The sequence below is a fragment of the Podarcis pityusensis genome, assembly GCF_964106645.2.
Source record: "Podarcis pityusensis genome assembly, chromosome: 7".
Classification (NCBI taxonomy): domain Eukaryota; kingdom Metazoa; phylum Chordata; class Lepidosauria; order Squamata; family Lacertidae; genus Podarcis; species Podarcis pityusensis.
In genome coordinates, this window is record NC_138031.1 from 51,107,939 (window position 1) to 51,127,338 (window position 19,400).

The 19,400-nt window shown below is 40.1% G+C and overlaps 1 protein-coding gene and 1 long non-coding RNA gene across 4 annotated transcripts in view; both read right to left on the reverse strand.

Annotated features, from left to right (window-relative positions):
* Window positions 1-4,092, reverse strand: part of LOC308481681 — a 33,831-nt gene extending 29,739 nt beyond the window's left edge. For all 3 annotated transcript variants that reach the window (XR_013988788.1, XR_013988789.1, XR_013988790.1), the window contains exon 1: window positions 1,486-4,092. This is a non-coding gene — a long non-coding RNA (uncharacterized lncRNA). The remainder of the gene's footprint in view (window positions 1-1,485) is intronic.
* A 347-nt stretch (window positions 4,093-4,439) lies between these two features.
* On the reverse strand, window positions 4,440-19,334 carry FAM210A (family with sequence similarity 210 member A). The gene is made up of 5 exons (XM_081014293.1): window positions 19,192-19,334; window positions 16,752-16,939; window positions 10,872-11,367; window positions 9,595-9,706; window positions 4,440-5,374 (listed from the first exon to the last, which is right to left on the reverse strand). Exons 3-5 carry the CDS (start codon window positions 11,339-11,341, stop codon window positions 5,075-5,077), a joined length of 882 nt encoding a protein of 293 aa, XP_080870419.1. The 5' UTR covers window positions 11,342-11,367; window positions 16,752-16,939; window positions 19,192-19,334; the 3' UTR covers window positions 4,440-5,074.
* Window positions 19,335-19,400: the final 66 nt, after the last annotated feature.

The window sequence follows — 19,400 nt, forward strand, 5'->3', positions numbered from 1 at the left end:
TTCAGGTTCCAGTTCTAAGCAGATGTTGTATTGCAAAGCACAGAAGCTTCGATTTTAAACCCAAACTAGCCCTGGATTTATGAAAATGCTAATTCACACACGAGGTGCAGTAATAGAAAGTTGACTGGATCTCCATCAGGCTGAAACAAGATGAGAGATGCAATCAAGCATCTCATAAGGCTTGGTTTCCAGACCCTTGATCATATAAAAATGGCAGAGGAAGCATTTCTGCAATTGCTATCATGTGATGTTTAAGCCTCAGACCAGTGTACTTATGGAAACTTGCCCAGAGAGATCTTTACATCTGACCATTTCCAAAGTCTGAAACCTTTTAAGTAAAATACTCCTATTAAAAAGCTTGTTTGTTCATAACAGTTATGTTAGACAGAAACTTGACAACCTAGTAGTGCTGAAATACCAAAGTGTCTCATGCTGTTTTAATACTTATTCTAAAAATGGTGACAAAAACTTTCTGCATCTAAAAAGTACTTTATTTATAATATTTTGCTTAAGAAATTAAAGGAACAAGACTAGGCTCCAAGAAAAGATGGCTGAAGGACTGTTGGATCCTGCAGGTGTCCTACTCTCTACGTGAAAAAAGAAGTCTGCTGCTACACCAGCCCCTACCACCTTAGGATTGATCTGCTAGTTGAACTTGTACTTTGGTATATGCCAGGAAACACTTCATTATATTTGTACAAAACAAGTCTTGATAATGCTGTCTTCAGTTGAATCACTGCTGGCACCAGCAGCTGAGAAATTTATTTCACTAAAGATGCCTTCACATTACGTTTTATGCAGAATGTTTTGATTCAACTAAGAAGATAACATAGCACAGTCTGATCCATACTTTTCTGGAGAAATTTGTTGGAATTAGTACCAGTTATTTGGAGGGAAATATTATGGATTTGGGCTTAACTGAAGTATTAAAACAGAACCCTTTCACCAAAGAATGAATGAAAAGCCATGATGTTTGGCGCTCTTGCTATGAAGCAAGTTCCCTCCCCCCATATTGAATCATGTAATTCATATAGAATACATGAGGCCACAAGGTGTTTGAAGCAAATGGCTTGGGTCCAGTGGAGCTTTCTCCATTTGTCTGTTTTCTCTTTTGGATGGGAGTCACAAAGATAATTACGGTGGTAAAGAAAACAGTTCAAAGGAAAATTTGTAACAGCAAACTAGTTATTAGGGAGCAAGTGGAGAATGGTTGTGATGCAATTTAATATTACAACCATTTCACAAGCAAAAGTTTATTTTTCAGAAGAGTATCATTAGCACTTAGGGAAAATTAGAATAGCATCTCTGCAAACTCCAAGCAAAAGTCTCAGCACAATTATTTCCACAGTAAGGATACAAAAGTTATGAAAAAAATCATTTAAAAGATAATTGCTTTTCAAAATCATACACTACACACAACTTATATCTATATCAGCATAATGTTGAAAGCATATTGGAGGACGGTGAAAGGGAGTTATAACTTACAGATCCTCTCAGCCAGTGACACAAGAAGAACCCACAGACAGTAATGATGTGCCATGAGTACTTTAATAATGGTACTTTGCAAAATTTATTCCAGCAAGATCCATCTACAGTGGATATAAGAAAAAGGCAAACTTGTCAAGGAATAAATTGGATAGTGGATGAAACAGAACATTTCACCAAATATTGTGGCTTTGCCATCTTCTTTCAGTGTGGCTGGCGCAGAGAGCCAGGGAAAGTCACACTGAAATGAATGATCAAGTCCAGCAGCAGCATGCAGATACTGCTTCCATTTACACCAGCATGACATCCCACCCCAATATTATTTTTAAGCCCTAGGTGTTATCACTACAACAAAACACAAATTTTATTTCAAGAAAGAGGATGGAATTGTTTCATTTTAAATAGACTGACATTAAACCAGAATATATTCTTTTAAACTTGGCTTAAAAGTACAGAGACAAGCAAGGGAAAGTCGTTCAGAAATAGAGGACTGCAGCCTAGAAATCTATTTCCCCCTGTACTATTTTATGTGTATTATATACGCAAAGGTAAAAGTGGCGAGCTCTGTACTAGGGTGAAAGCTAACATCCATGCAATTGACATCCGACAGCATAACTCTCCAACATGCTCTTTGTGGAAAAATAAAATAAATATTGCGCTTAAGGCCAAGGTGGTACTTCACTTCCAGCCATGGCTCTCATTTTTGACTACGCTGTCCTTGCACGCTGTGATGACCTCATGACCTCAGTGCTGCTTTCTGAAGTATGCTGTTCTAAGTATCAACCTTTGGGGCTTTCCTCTAGCAAGATCCGCACATCTACCTTGGAAAAAGCAAACCAATACATACCAGGGTCCAAGGCCAGGTAAACCACATCTCATTAATAAGCAGGTGCCCACTTTGAATTCAGACTAACATTAGGGCTGCTTATTTTTGACCCAAATGTATAGGGGCACAACCATGGTCACAGTTCCCTGCGTCTCCCGATGCTGGCCACGTGCCTTGCTTTCATGTTGCTTTTGTTATTTTCAGCTTTATTACATATGCTAAGAAACTTTGTGAAAATGGCTGCTGATTCAAATCTCTGCAACAGGGGAGGTCCCAGTTTGACACCTGCAGTTAAAGCAATTTAAAATTGGCGTGGTAAATGTTAATGCCATATTGACCTCCACCTTTTTGAATATTTTATCCATAGCCATTTTCTCCCAAAATCTTTTCACTCAATTAAAATATACAAGAAAGACAAAGGGAAGACAAAAAGCCAACTGCAATGTCTTCTCTCTCATGCATCCAGTCCCATTCACAAAGCATGCTTATAAGAGCATTCCACCTGGTGGTGGATACAACTACCTATTTTATCACATATTTTTCTTCCTGATGTACACAGAAAATCCTCATTGCCAGCTGCCAGAATGACACTGGAATCTTCCATGTGATGAGAGAAAGGAGAAAAATTCATATCAGGGGTATTTTGGATAGTTCAGTTGAACTAATACAGTAATGCCAGGATGAACATGTAGTGTCGAGTGGTGCTCATCCTGCACAATTGGGACCAAAGGAAACATACCTTGGAAGAAAAAAGGCATGGTGAGCACTTGGAAGATGGATTCAACAAACTCAGTCTAGGACACACAAGTCGCAGTAAGTTCAGCCTCACCACTGAAAACTGACCATGTAAAGAGGGGAGCAATTTATACCATTGTAGAATACTGTCTTTGAACTCTTATACAGGGTGAGTCTTTTAAAAGAGGTCCCGTGGAACATGGGTACTCTGTATCCACGGGGCATCTTTTAAAGGACTCACCCTGTAATAGTGTAACTCTCAAAAGTCTTAATTGCTCTGCACAAGATGGTTTGTTGGTAAGCGCTTCCCTCTTATACCTGAAAGCATTAAAGAAAACAATTCCTTAAATCAGTAGCATGAAAAAGTAGTCAGAGCACATTTTGGCAATGGACTTTGCAGATGCCTCCTGGACTGCCATCAATCTCGCAGCATCTCTCACAATGTCCCTGAAAAAGGGCCTTTATGAAGTTAATTCTACAGATGCTTTCTGGTAACTTGACAGAAATAAAAGAAGCAAGTCTAGAAATAGACGGATAAATACATATCTTCCTTCATATAGCTTAAAGGTAACCAGATTGCAAAAAATGTTTCCTGCTTTGGGTGCAATCCTCCTATCACTGGCTCCTTTTTCCACCAGTCACAGCACAAACAGTGGTATACATACACAAGAGGTTGAAAGGGTGCACCATGAGTTTCTGGATCTCCCACTCCAATGCAGTACTCCTTTATATTCCAGCTTATAAGCGCTTTAAAAAACAAAACCATAGGAGAACTGAAATGCCATGTTATGCTTCAGACAGAACAGGTAACTTTGGATGGCATTCAATGAAGATATACTCAGAGATGACCCACTTAAACCAATGAACAAGGCTAAGCCAGGGCCATTAATTTCAATGGGTCTACTCTGAGTAAAACTTAACTGTCTACCACCCATAGAAAATGACAACAACATGGGAATCATAAGAATCACACCTGTAAATTTTAGATTACTCCACAGTACTCAACAGTATAGTAATGCTGAAGTTTTGTGGAAATTTTCTAGGATTCTTCATAATATTTATTAAAATTTTCAAAAATACAGAAAGTAAAAATTAAAATACATTCAGATCCTTTTTTTCATATATCCACTTTCTGGGACTCCCCCCTTCCCCCACCCCTATCATATTCCTTTTTCATGTTGTTGGCTCCACAAGCTCTCGGTTCTGATTAAAAACTTAATTTGTTTAAACCATTATTCGAATTTAAAATTTCTACACTCCTCATCAATACCCTCAATAAAAAACCAAAAACTTCTTTCTTTCTAGGATTCTTCAATGTAAAAGGCAGCAGCATCTATCAGTCTTTACTCTAAACACAATGATGAAAATGTAAATGACTATTCATATGCAGAGGTAGGTTTATCTTCTCCATTTTCAAAACTTTTAATGATGGCATGACATTTTTAGTTTAACCGTGGAATAATCAATCCAATTGCACATTTGAAATATACAATTAAGTTTAGTATCATTTTGCAGTCTCTCTCTCATACACCATTCAGTAAACTGTTTATAAGAATATAGCAGTAATATATATTTTATAATTACCTGATCTTTTAAGAATATTATGATTAAATGATTTACAAATATTGACACCATCTCCAAAATACGTTTGTGTACATGACCCAAACATTCTCATACATTGCTTCCAAGACACTTAACAGTGACAAATAGGTCAGCTCAAATCAGATGTGTAGATAACTTTGTTCTTTCTCCGCAAAGATCCAGACAAGACTGTTGGTCATAATTAGGCAGACCACAGAACCCCACTTTGGGACCTAGCTATGGTCCCAAATCTTAACACTTGAAAATATTGCAATAATTTTCTAAAGTTGGGTGTGAGCCTTAGATGTTATTGTTTTAGTTTTCAAATCACTGGCACTTTCTAATCAGCCCAAAACATCTAAAACAAGCAGAAACAAAAAGCAGCAAGTGTATACATTCCACATTTGCTAAAGAGTTACAAATGCTTTGGTTTTGCCGCCAATTTCCCTATTCTTTCTTTTTTATAAATGAAACCTTATCTTTTGTTTCTTGTATCTTTTCTGTTATCCTCTCTTTTGTTTCTTCCATCTTCCCAGTCAGCCTCTCTTTTGTTTCTTCCATTTTGCCACTAATCATGTCTCTGGTTTCCTCCATTTTCCCCGATAGTCGCTCTTTCGTTTCTTCCATTCGATCTTGAATGTAGTCCTTGACTAGAGGTGGTGTGGACATGTAGCCTTGCTTACGAAGGTACTTTACAGTGATAGATGTCCCTCCTAAAGTCACTGTGTATCTGGCCGGAGTTGCAATCTTGTCAGTAAGAGGGAGGGAAATACACATACATGTATAACTTCAACGGCAAATTCCTCTTACCAGGCAAAATTCCTGACAGGTCTATCATTGTTAGCTGCAGCAGCACAAAAACTACTTGTACCTCTTAAGTTAAGCATCATCCTTACCCTGGCAGGAAAACTCTCCCTGCCATCCCAGTTTCCTACTTTCTGAAAAGATATGTGCGAGTTTTCCCAAGCTTCAGTATACCTTCCAGTTGCTAAATGAACACGAGGTATGGGGCGGTCTTTTTATATCTTCCCTTGTATAAGTAAGTATCGCTGCCTGACAGGAGCTGACAAATACTGCAGCAGCAGCAGCAGCAGCAGCAGCAGCAGTGAGGATGCTGCTGAACTAGCAATGGTTGCTAGCAACAATATAGTTAGATCATGCCCCCTCCAGACTCTTAAACCTGATCCTTTAGAAGTGAAGCACTAGGAAATAGGATTAGTGTGCAAGTCACAACAAGCTTTACATGGTAAGGCAGCAGCTATTCAATATCAAACAAACTGACAATTAGGTTGAAGTATCTTTAGGATAACATGCGCATATGAAGGCTAGACAGTGGTCAGGGTACCTTTTCATTCCTTATTGAAACAATGCTGCATTACTCTGTTATGGTAGGTATTTTAAGGAGAGGGCAATAAATCAGACATATATTGTGGGCTTATTAACCTTCTGCCACATCCTCTAGACGTTACTAACTGAAGTTGTTTAGGGACTGATCAGTCTATTTCTGTCTCACTTCAATTTTGCATGTGCTCATTGAGAAGTCTATCCTGTCCTGTTTCAGCATACATCTGCAACTTTAAAAACCTGCATGAAAATTAATATTTAAATACTTATTCTGATAAAAAAAATTGTAAACATGCTTTTATTTCAGTGTGTTTGTTTCCTAAATCCATTTCATCCTAAAATATGCATTTAAATATATTTTCTCAGCTGAGAACCGTATTACAATATTTAGAGACATGTAAAATCCAAAGGTTAATTTCCCATCTGCACATCAGGCCAGATATTGTTGAACAGGTCAGCTTGCTTCAGAATTTGCAGAAATAAACTTTCTTAGTCCTGTGCAAAGTTATTTAGCGTCCAATCGTATGTCTGCTTGAAGGACTTATGACTGCAGCCTTCTACAGCAAAAGGATGAATTCTCCAGTATTATATACTTGAGATGATGGACAATAAATGACTGGTAATATCCAGAAGATATGTCACAAAGGTTACTAAGCTCATTAAGTTCTGTCTGCATTACTGTGCTTTTCTTAAAGTTTCTGAAGGTTAACAGTTGCAAAGCCCTGCTTAAGTAAGAAAAAATGGAATCTTGCTTTGAAAGTTAGCTATGCTATAGTGTGGCGATGCAATAAAGTCGTACCTTGGAGGTTGAATAGAATCCGTTCCAGAAGTCCGTTCGACTTCCGAAACGTTCGACTTCCAAAGTACGGTTTCTGATTGGCTGCAGGAACCTCCTGCAGCCATTATGAAGCCATGGAAGCACCATCAGATGTTTGGCTTCCAAAAGAATGTTCAAAACTGGAACAATCACTTCTGGTTTTCGATTGTTTGGGAGCCGAAACATTCGACTCCCAAGGCATTCAGGAGCCGAGGTACGACTGTACAGGTTTAATCTTGAAGAGTGACTTCAGTGGAGTGTGAAGCTTTTTGAAAGAATACATTTTCAAAGCATGAAGATGATGTTATCTATGTAAGGACTAAACAAGACCTTTATATGCTTTTGATTGTCCTTTCTGATCTTGTACCCTGTGTGCTCGCTCTTTACTCCCACCCAAATCTTTGTTCCCAGTTTTGAGTTCCACATAATGACATATCATCAGGAAATAAGTGGGAGGACATATACTAATTCCTACTTCAATGAAAGCTGATGGTTTGGCAGTTTTGTATCTACTTATAAATGCTTTCTGCCTCTTGCATCAGAAAAAGCTCTCACTTTACTTGATAGTGTCTTATTGGAAAATATTTAGCACCTGGCAGTAGAATTAAAGCTCAGAGATCTTAATAAAAGGCTAGCCAGTGGCACGACGTGAGAAATGCAGGTGAAAGAAAAATAAAAAGCATTAAGACAGAGCACAGCAAATTCTATTGAGAGAGGAAAGCAATTAAAGCAATTCAGTATCCATGCAGCAAAACAAAGCTGTTGTTAAAATTCAAATTGAGAGAACAAAAACTAAAAGACAAAAAATCCCACATTTATTCTTTTTGAGAAGGTAAAATAATTTCCAATATTGTTCTTCAATTCTGAAAAAAGTGGCAATTCCTGCCTTAGTCCTACGTATGGGAAGCGAGATCCATTCAGGAGCAAGGCTACTGCTGGTTAAACCAGCCTAAGACCAGCAGAGGGGAAACAAGCATAAATTCCACCACGTTGCCAGGTTACATGAGCAAACAGAATAGAGTTAGGATCCTGCATTAAGTTCACTCTCCCTGGTCTCACCTCCCTGCCCATTTTCCAAGGTTTATGTCAGTCTGGGCTCGGCACTAAGCCAGGATTAATGATTGGGGACTTATGCTGGCATAACCAGGCTGAGCACAGAGCCTGCTGGCTAAACCAGCGATCTGCCACATCTCTCATTTCAACAGATCTAGGGTTAGATCTTCACCCTTTGTATTGTATCCTTAGATGCATCTTAAAATCACTTCATGAAAAACAGCAACAAAAGAGATTAAAACCTAAACTCTTGGGTGTGAAAGAAGTAGTGGGATTTTTAGATCTCATTCTTACTGGACTTGGTCATATTCATTTTAATAGCAGTAGGGCCTCCAATAGAAAGAAAAGAAAAAAAATCTAATCAATTATAGTCTCCTTAGCAACTGAGAACACAAGTCAGACTCACATTGAACAGACAAGAGAAATATCTAAGACATGTGAATCAGTGGGAGAACAACTCCCTACTTAATACTGATACCATGTATCTAGCACTTTCATCTTGCTCATTCTCAGAACAAATCCGCCAAGGTACGACATTATTATTCCCATTTCACATATGGGAAATGGAGGAAGTGCCTTGCCACTCAAAAGTTCACCAATATCATGGTTTAAGCTAGTGTCTCATTGGTTCACAAGTACTCCTCTTAATGCATTCAACTGGTCTTACAGATAAATGCAAAAAGGACAAACCAACACGATTAGTGCTGCATTGTATTTTCATGGTGACACACTAATGGAAGGACTGATCTTCTACTGCCTCCAGAACTTACAGGATCTAATTCTGAGGAGAGGAAGGAAGAACACACATGGCCTTACTCAGAAAGGAAAATATGTGGTCCTCCAGAACTACTACAACTCCCATCAGCCCAAACCAACATGGCCAATGGTCAGGAAAGACGCAACTTAGAGAGTTGAGCATCTGGAAGTTCCTTATCCCTGGCTGCACTGATGATAAACGAAAGCACTTTCATGCAGGGACACACAGAGATAAATAAGCACATGTAAAATCAGCCAAGCAACTTTGCTGTTCAACAGGCTTTCTTCATTATAATAAGGTGACAGGAAATGAAAAAGCACAGCCAAGAGTGGGGAAATAGCTAGCAGCTTAAAGGACAACAAAATGACTGGCTTTTTTGCAAGTCTGGAATTACAAGTTAGTGTAAATAAGGTTCCTGGAGCAACACAGCAAAGCAGAGAATATCCCATAATTGCCTAAACCCACTTGCGTCAACAACTGAGAGGTCTTTCGTTCCTTACTGTGACACAAGTGTTTGACAATGGTGAAGAGTCAAATTTTACACCACGTTTTGCTAGAGAGGATGGACTTAGAGAGAAAATAGCAGGTAAAGTAAGGTGTTCTTCAGCTAAATTACGTACAGTTTACAGAAAACTGAAAAATACCCACTTATTTCATACGTACAACTCTTAAAATGCTTTATGTCCACATTTAAATCTCTCATGATGCCCTGTAAATAGTATTTCCAATTGTTCCCTTCCTTTGCCAAAATGTTGACTTGGAATCTGTCTTCTTCATAACCACAGGATTGTTACCTACCCTGAGCTCTTGTGGCAAGATCTACTTTGAATAAATTTATTCACAGCTGTGACTTTTATTTCAGAAGTTCACAGCCTTGGTCATAACAGACTGCAGGGTTAATCAGTGGGCTGTAGCCCCTTCATTATATGATTACATGATCAATATTTTTATGGACAACGTTGCAGATGAAATTAAGAAATCTTTGCAAGTACTTACCTTATACATTGCATAGGCAGTTAATGCGTTACCACTCTGAGAATGCTTTAGAATATTTACAATGCTTTCAGGCAACCCTATGAATTCGAGGAAAGGAACAACATTTATTCCTCTGTGAAAGAAAGAGATTAAAATGAATAAAGTGCTAACAACCTTATAAACATTTATTCTGACAAGACTGCAGAATAAAATATTTTTATATTTAACAATAAATACAGTACACTTGAAACCTATGCACATTTAACTGAACACTCATTCAGATTTATGCACTTGAACAATAAAAAATAAAAGGGGGCAGACATGTTGGGGGCAATCTCACCCACTATTGCACTCTATGGGTTTTGACTGTAACCAATTTTGGCTTCAGGCGCAATGCTCAGAAAGTAACTCCTGCGTAAGTTGAGGGCTTACTGTATTGCAATCAATCACACTTTTATTGCACCAGTATAAAGTGCAGATTCAAGCATTAATGGCCAATGAAGAGGAAAATGTCAAGAGAGATCATTCAGAAGATATTCCCAGTTGTAATACTTTAAACCAGAGGATCAAGATCAACTGTCAGATTTCTGGTTGATTTTCAATAGAATATTCAAGGGTTTAGACTTAGTTGTTTAACAATAGCAATATCAAAATGACTTCTGTCACCTAAATTATGTTTTTGAAATGAAGAAAGCAAACCAGGAGTGGACTTCTATATGAATGATCTATAAGCTCAGTTCATCTCTGATATTGAAATCAAAGTGCAAGGTACAGAGCTCTATAACCAGGTACCAGATAACAAGAGCGGCAATGTACATGACTTCACAATGAACAGAAAATGTAGAAAAAGAAAAATACTTCAAAAATATGACACAGAGAAAACTTCTACTTTCCCAGGTAGTTCCATCATTTTGGAAGGAAAATTGTGCACCTGCAATACAAGCAATAGTGATCTACACATACATACTCTTTAAAATATTGGAATGTTATGTGCAACAGAATATCTTGTCCTCAACTGGTGATATGGGACACATACCTGAGTTGCAGCCTAATCCAAGTTGGGTGACCACCATACAAAATGCATGATAAAAATTAAGAAATTGGATGGAAGATTACTGGAATAGACCATTACATTCTACATATGCTTTTAGAACTTGGGGTTTTAATAATATCTGTAATGGAAGGTTGCGTGCGCATATGTGTGTGTATATCTCACACACTGCATAAGTGATTGGGAGCATTACTATAAAGATTTGCCTAAGACTAATAAATATAGTGATTATGAGTTCATCACTTACTTTAAAGCTGCATAGTAAAAAATTCCAAACCATATGCTGGAAGTCAAAAGATGCACTGGAATCATAACTTTGCCATACTGTTTAAAAGTTCTCTTGAATCTCTGCACGAGACTAATAGATTTGTCTTGTAAGGGATCAAGCTCTACAGAATTTGGTTCTACAGAGTCTTTCTGGGCTAAGTTACCAGATGGTTTGGTATGAATTTCTCTTTCCAGTTCTTTATTGCGATGGTCTTCTAGCTGGGATGATGCCATGGCCAAGAATTGCCTTTCTTTGGAAACACAAACAGCAGCAGATGCATGTAGACACTGGTGCTGGGAGCTCAACGCCAAGGAAACCATTTTCTGTCTAGTATTAAGCAAGGAGGCTTTTCCTTTTAAGAATGGAAAGATACAGCTGCGATAAGGCATCCAATATGTCCTGTACACCAGCTGAAATGGTTTCTGCATTTTGGTTGATGGCAACAGCATATTGAAGATACTGTTATATACAGCTCCTAAGAAACGTTGACAGGAAAACTGTTAAAATTAATAACAAATACATTGTAGGCTACTGTAATACACTGAAATCAACTGTTACATTGTTATACCACAATGGTAAAAACTTTGCTCAAAAGAGGAGAATTAATATTAGTACAATTATTCATCAGCCTGCAAATTTTGGCTGTGTTTACAAGCGAAGCCCATTGCCACCATGTGTTTCTGCAAAAGGTACAAACAGCACTTTGTAATGCTAACATTCTACACAGTCCAACTATTCCTCCCTTCCAATTGGGTGGATAGGTGAAAGGAAGGTTGTTGCTCTCCTGAGAGTAGGGCTTTTGCAGAAATCAAAAGCAATGCTTTGCTGCAGGCTCCTGCAAAAACCTGTCAGGAAAGGAAAGAAACTACACCTTTGTCCCCTTGGTTCTCTCCCTGTTGGGTTTTTACAAGAAGCTGTAGATAGACATTGAAGGAGTTTTCTGTAAAAAGCTCAGCTTGCAGGATAGAAGCCACCTCTCTTTGCCTCTACAGAGTACAGGAAGGACATTGCCTGTAGGAAGATTTTTGGGGAACGTGCCAGGACCACCTCATGCTAAAACTAAACAGGAAGAGAAACATCTACTGCTTCTTTCCTCCACAGAGGAAAAAGACAAGAGTTGTTCTTTTCCTGTTGGGTTTTTGTACGAAATGATACAAAGGGGGGGGGGGGATGAAGTATTATTGAACACAATTCAAAACTGCATTCAAAAAAACATGACGTCTTTGCTTGATTGATTCCTTGTTTATTTGCAGGTGCGGGGTCCGTTACTTCACGACTTCCCCTTGCTCCACGACAAGTTCCCCAGGCTTATAACTTGTTTCAAACCTTCTTCACAAGTGGAATTTGAACTTCATTTAACAAGCTATAAGCCTGGGGAACTTGTCACAGAACAAGAATTTGTGACGTAATGAACCCTGCACCAGTAAATAAAAAAGGAATAAAACAAGCAAAGACTTCACCATCGTTTTTTGAATGCAGTTTTGAATTGTGCTATATAGGGTTTCTGTATGAAGCAGAATTGAGATACTGAAGTGCTTTTTGCAAAAGTCAAAGTAAATTCTGATTCTCTCCTAGAGCATGGAGAATGAAATAACTAGAATGGGGTATGAAAAAACTACCACAGGCAGGGCTGTGGGTGGAAAGACAGGGGGTGCTTGCTATTGGTGAGGTGGTGCATGGGTTTATGGCAAGGAAACACAGCTGGAAATTAGGTTGTCACTCATTCTGTAATGTAAAGAACTTAAAAACTGAACTGAGATTTTAGAAAACTGAGTCCTAAGTTGTTGACAGAATTTTCCATTCTAGACACTCAGTTGCCTGAATGCACTTTTAGTTTACCACAAGCAAGTGGCTAATTTGCAAGTGTGGTCCAAGGCCACTCTATCTTCACAACCCACTCATTTAACCGTCAAGAATATGGCTGCTCCAGAAATCCAATTTTCCAGGTCAATTTTAACTGCCTGCCTCCTTAATCAGACTTGATTTCACTAACATGCAGCTAACCTAGTGGTGCCATTCTTTTCTGGGTTCACAATGTTCATGCTTCTTGATGATTTCATGTGTGTGCATGCATGTAACATAAATGTACAAACATGTAATGTGACATGGCTTTGGTTCAGAGGAACACACCTTTGATAATCATAAAAGCAGCAACTGCCTACTAAATCTTGAACATTTTAAGAGCTAAAGATCCCAGAATATATGCCTAAACTTTTCTATGCATATACCATGGCTTTCACAATAATTTTTCCAACTACATGAGACACAGTTCTGGAAGGTCTTTTAGTTTTCAGCTGTGACTTATATATGTATGTATGTATACATGCATGCAAGAGTCACAAAAGGCCAAGTATTTGTTTCTATTTATTATTTTATTGGGGTTGAAGATCAGTGCTTTAGTAATGTTGTCTCAGATGAGGAATTAGATAGACTGATTTGAAGTTACGGTCTGCCCTCTACTGCACCTTCCTTAGATTACAACTAGTGTGGCAAACTTACTGTAATTGACCAGTAAGCCTTTGTTACCCTTTATTCCCTGCTCCTAAAAATATCTCTTAGAATATCTATTGATCAAACAGCAAAGCAATTCCAATAAAAAGAAATTTTAGATCCTCATCCCACACATTTTCTAAGCATATTTTAAAAATGTTGGTTACTTTCATACCATTCACTGTAGCTAAGTTGCCTTAATTTTCTTTTACTTCCTATTCCCTATACAACCAAGCTAAATATAAAGTGCTCTCTTACTCACTCGCTGGAGCGCTCTGTTTCACAATGTGACTCAAACACAAATTAGGCCTAAGAGCTAATGTACTGGCTAAATTTAAGAGCGGCTCTCCTTAGCTGAATGTATTTGCATTCTGCATCGCAGGTACTGTACTGAGCATGAATTGAACTAGAATATGATTCATTCCAACTATGATTTTATTAGTGTTGTATGTGTATACAATAATGCCACTAGTGGTCTGGTATCAATTTATGCTAAATCAAAACTGAGTAAACTTTCATCTCAAGTAAGAGTTGGAACAGGTTAATAACTTCTCTCAAAACTAGCTTAATTTGTTCTGCAGAGCTTTGAGTCATATTATGAATACAAGTTCCATAGGGAATTCACGTTATCTATAAATATTGTGACTAAATCCTTAGTTTACTACTGAATTAGTAGCAACCACTTTCTAGCACCCCTTCATGGATCACTGCCTTGCCGTGGCGAAGGGGCTTGAATAATTCAGAGAAGCTATGAGCTATGCCATGCAGGGCCACCCAAGATGGACAGGTCATAGTGGAGAGTTTTGACCAAACGTGATCCACCTGGAGCAGGAACCAGCAAGCCACTCCAGTATCCCTGCCAAGAAAACTCCATGGACAAAGACAACAGGCATATAAAAGTTATGACGCCGGAAGATGAGCCCCTCAGGTCGGAAGGTGTCCAACATGCTACTGAGGAAGAGCGGAGGACAAGTACAAGTAGATTCAGAGCTGATGAAGTGGCTGGGCCAAAGCCGAAAGGTCGCTCAGTTGTGGATATGGCTGGAAGTGAAAGGAAAGTCCAATGCTGTAAAGAAAATTATTGCATAGGAACCTGGAATGTAAGAACCATGAACTTTGGTAAGTTGGATGTGGTCAAAAATGAGATGGCAAGAATAAATATTGACATCCTGGGCATCAGTGAACTAAAATGGATGGGAATGGGCGAATTCAGTTCGGATGACCATCATATCTACTACTGTGGCCAAGAATCCCATAAAAGAAATGGAGTGGCCTTCATAGTCAACAAGAAAGTGGCGAAAGCTGTACTGGGATGCAATCTCAAAAATGATAGAATGATCTCAATACGAATCCAAGGCAGACCTTTTAACATCACAGTAATCCACGTTTATGCACCAACTACTGGTGCTGAAGAAACTGAAATCGACCAATTCTATGAAGACTTACAACACCTTATAGAAATGACACCAAAGAAGGATGTTCTTCTCATTATAGGGGATTGGAATGCTAAAGTAGGGAATCAAGAGATAAAAGGAACAACTGGCAAGTTTGGACTTGGAGTTCAAAACGAAGCAGGGCAAAGGCTGATAGAGTTCTGTCAAGAGAACAAGCTGGTCATCACAAACACTCTTTTCCAACAACACAAGAGACGACTCTACACATGGATGGACATCACCAGATGGGCAGCATCGAAATCAGATTGATTATATTCTCTGCAGCCAAAGATGGAGAAACTCTATACAATCAGCAAAAACAAGACCTGGAGCTGACTGTGGCTCAGATCATCAGCTTCTTATAGCAAAATTCAAGCTTAAACTGAAAAAAGTAGGAAAAACCACTGGGCCAATAAGATACAATCTAAATCAAATCCTTTATGAATACACAGTGGAAGTGAGCAACAGGTTTAAGGATTTAGATTTGGTGGACAGAGTGCCTGAAGAACTATGGATGGAGGCTCGTAACATTATACAGGAGGCAGCAATGAAAACCATCCCAATGAAAAGGAAATACAAGAAAGCAAAGTGGCTGTCCAACGAGGCCTTACAAATAGCGGGGGAGAGAAGGCAAGCAAAATGTGAGCGAGATAGTGAAAGATACAGGAAATTGAATGCAGATTTCCAAAAAATAGCAAGGAGACAAAAGAAGGCCTTCTTAAACGAGCAATGCAAAGAAATAGAGGAGAACAAATGCAAAAGCATTTGACTGTGTCGACCACAGCAAACTATGGCAAGTTCTTAAAGAAATGGGAGTGCCTGATCACCTCATCTGTCTCCTGAGAAATCTTTATGTGGGACAAGAAGCTACAGTTAGAACTGGATATGGAACAACTGATTGGTTCAAAATTGGGAAAGGAGTACGACAAGGCTGTATATTGTCTCTCTGCTTATTTAACTTATATGCAGAATTCATCATGCGAAAGGCTGGGCTAGATGAATCCCAAGCCGGAATTAAGATTGTCAGAAGAAATATCAACAACCTCAGATATGCAGATGACACAACCTTGATGGGAGAATGTGAGGAGGAATTAAAGAACCTTTTAATGAAGGTGAAAGAGGAGAGTGCACAATATGGTTTGAAGCGCAACATCAAAAAAAGAAGATCATGGCCACTGGGCCCATCACCTCCTGGCAAATAGAAGGGGGGAAAATGGAGGCAGTGAGAGATTTTACTTTTTTGGGCTCCATGATCACTGCAGATGGTGACAGCAGTTATGAAATTAAAAGACGCCCGCTTCTTGGGAGAAAAGCAATGACAAACCTAGACAGCATCTTAAAAAGCAGAGACATCACCTTGCCAACAAAGGTCCGTATAGTTAAAGCTATGGTTTCCCCAGTAGTGATGTATGGAAGTGAGAGCTGGACCATAAAGAAGGCTGATCGCGGAAGTTTTGATGCTTTTGAATTATGGTGCTGTAGGAGACTCTTGAGAGTCCGATGGACTGCAAGAAGATCAAACCTCTCCATTCTTAAGGAAATCAGCCCTGAGTGCTCACTAGAAGGACAGATCGTGAAGCTGAGGCTCCAATACTTTGGCCACCTCATGAGAAGACTCCCTGGAAAAGACCCTGATGTTGGGGAAGATGGAGGGCACAAGGAGAAGGGGACGAGAGAGGACGAGATGGTTGGACAGTGTTCTCGAAGCTACCAGCATGAGTTTGACCAAACTGTGGGAGGCAGCGGAAGACAGGAGTGCCTGGCGTGCTCTGGTCCATGGGGTCATGAAGAGTCGGACACGACTAAACAACAACAACAACAACAACAACTTTCTAGAATAACATCTCAAAATATCTGGTCACTTCTTAGCCAAAAAAATTTCAGCCCCAATATCATATTGCTAGGTTATTCACACACAGAAAAAGGAATTGCTTACCTTTTCCCAATACTCTTAAAAACAGAAAGTCTATCACAGGGACAATGCCTTTATCCTTAAAAGTTTATCACTTGTTTGATTAGGCTCATGATCAAGTCATTGTACTTCTGATACTTCAAAGGCCAAAGCCGCTAGACCAGACTACTGATTCGGTGTAAGGATTCTTCAGCTTCCAGCTAGAGGAAAATCTACATAAAAGTGAGGACATATTTCAAAACCAAGGAAGTAAGAATCAGTAGAACAAATTTTTCATCTGGCATATGATGGTACCATTACCTTTTACTAGAGATACCTAGTTAGGAAAAGCCTCCAGGCCAGAGCTATCCCACTTTGTTCCAGCTGATTATTTGACATAGTATAGCAACCAGCTAACCATTAAAGGACAGGTTGGAGATGGGATGGTGATCTACACAGATAGCTTACCCTATTGAAGGCATCCAATACCTAAACTGTAGAAAAAATGCTAACAGTATTTACTGAAGGCCAGGGTGCACAGTATTTATAAAATTGATTTGGGGATAGGCTGGATATAGCTGACCCATACAAGGCTCCCTGGCCAACTAGATCTCAGAAGCAGTGTTGAAGCCTCCCAGACTCCCAGAATGAAGTTGGTGCTCAAGGCTGCCTTGAGATTTCACCTACTTCACTGAGCACAGATATAGAAATATTCAGCATTTGAGGTTTCAGATGGTCCATAATAATCCATAATAAGGTACATGAATTCATGTCAGGTCTCTCACTCACACAAGAAAAAGGTATGCACAGGGACATGAGAATGACCACTTGTAAACCTGGTTGGGAAGAGCTGGACTCTAGGAAAATTTCCCCCTCTGATTTCACTTACTTATTCTACACACCAGATAGACGAAGAGGTGTTTGGTGAATTGAGTACTACGCTGTTTTACTGACGAATAATTGTTTTGATTGACAGTCACAAGTCCACCTCTGCAGCTGTGTTACTTTTGTTACTTCTACACACTCAAGGTCAATCTTCGGGTGATATCAGATGGCAGAGCCACAGACTGACAAGTACTGTATACTAGGTTAATAAGGCCTAATTATTTTCCAGTCTACATAAAACCCCCTGAAGAGCTACCACAAGCATTTTAAACAATTCACTAGAAATGCAACACTCATTTTTGAAGTGATCACAACAGTATGCAAAAGAAAAGCTAGATGACATATATAGCAGAGCTATGAGAGTTGGGGGGCGTGGATGGGATTCCATTATTCTGAGTCTATGAACATTTGTTTGGAAGCCTGTCATTTAGTGCCATTTGCTTCCTAGAGTGTCTGACATTATCTCCTTGGTCTTCTTCAGGCCTTTTTGTTGTTGTTTTGTTTAACATACAGCTTGAAAAAAGATTTCTGATAAATTCAAAAGCTCCTTTGCTTCCCGATGACTTCTTTTGCTTTATCACTGAGGAAGCATACCACAAACACTTTCATAGGCTGCATAATGCAGTGTATTCAGTGGCCGTGCAGCCATCATGACCACCGGCCTTTAAACAAACAAACAAACAAACAAACAAACAAAACAACAACCCAAACCCACCCCGCAAATTGGTCACGAAACATTTCTTTCAGGTAATTTCAGCTGGGGGTCCCCGCCACACCTTTGTGGCGCCAAAAATCTACATTTTAACTCTGCGCTCGGTGAGGAAGCCCTTTCTTGCGCCCGGCCTGAACCTCTCAATCCCCAGCTTCATTCAATGAACCTGGGTCCCTGTATTACGAGGGAAAGCATAGGAGCTAACTCCTAGGGGTCGAAATACCTACGGCACCCCCCTCCATTAAAATGTTTGAGGGGGCCGCCCCACAAAGTTGATGGGGCATTGCCATTCAAATAGTGAGCGTGCGCCACATTTTGTGATCGATTATGCGGGGCGGGGCTTACCTACCCCCCGCAGTATTTTATTCAAGTTGGCACGCCTGAGAAGGAAAAACCTGTCCCTTCCTTGCTTTCTCTTCGCCCTGCGTGGTTTTATACACTCCTTACTGCCCCGCGCCCGCCCGCAATCCAAACGCGGCGACCTTTCACCCCCAGTCTTAAGGGCTGCGGTCGTTGCCCGACCATTGAGCGAAGCCACTGAGGTATTAACCATTGCCTCGGTCGATACCGAGCGGGATTTAGCGTTGCACCTGGTGGGTGTGGCGACCTCGGAGACGCAGCTTTCTCTCAGCTAGCCGAACAACGCCGGCCGCCCCGATCCCTGCAGCCTTCTCTTCACGGAGGGAGAGCGTAAGGAGGGGAGTTTCCTCCTCTGGAAAAACCAGCGCAGGACTTTCGAAGAAATAAGAGCAACGAGGAGCCCGCGCACCAAACTGGGCCCACAAGACGTCACGAAAGGCGGGAAGAAGAGAAATAAGAAGTGGCAGCAACTCCTCTCCCTCATACGCCCCCCCCCCCGGAATAATGCTAATAAAAATAATTCGCTACCTTTCGAAGAGAGCAACATCCCACCACAGGCGCGAAGCAGCGGGCGGTCGCTCTAGGCTCACTTCTCTCCTCCCCTCCACTGACCCCCATACGAGCAACGTGCCATTTGCAGTCCCAGCTGCTCCGCGAGGGGAGCGCGCTGCTGCGCATGCTCCTCGCGGAGTACCTCTGGGGCTTGTAGTCCTTCGCGGCCAGCCGCATTTCTTGCC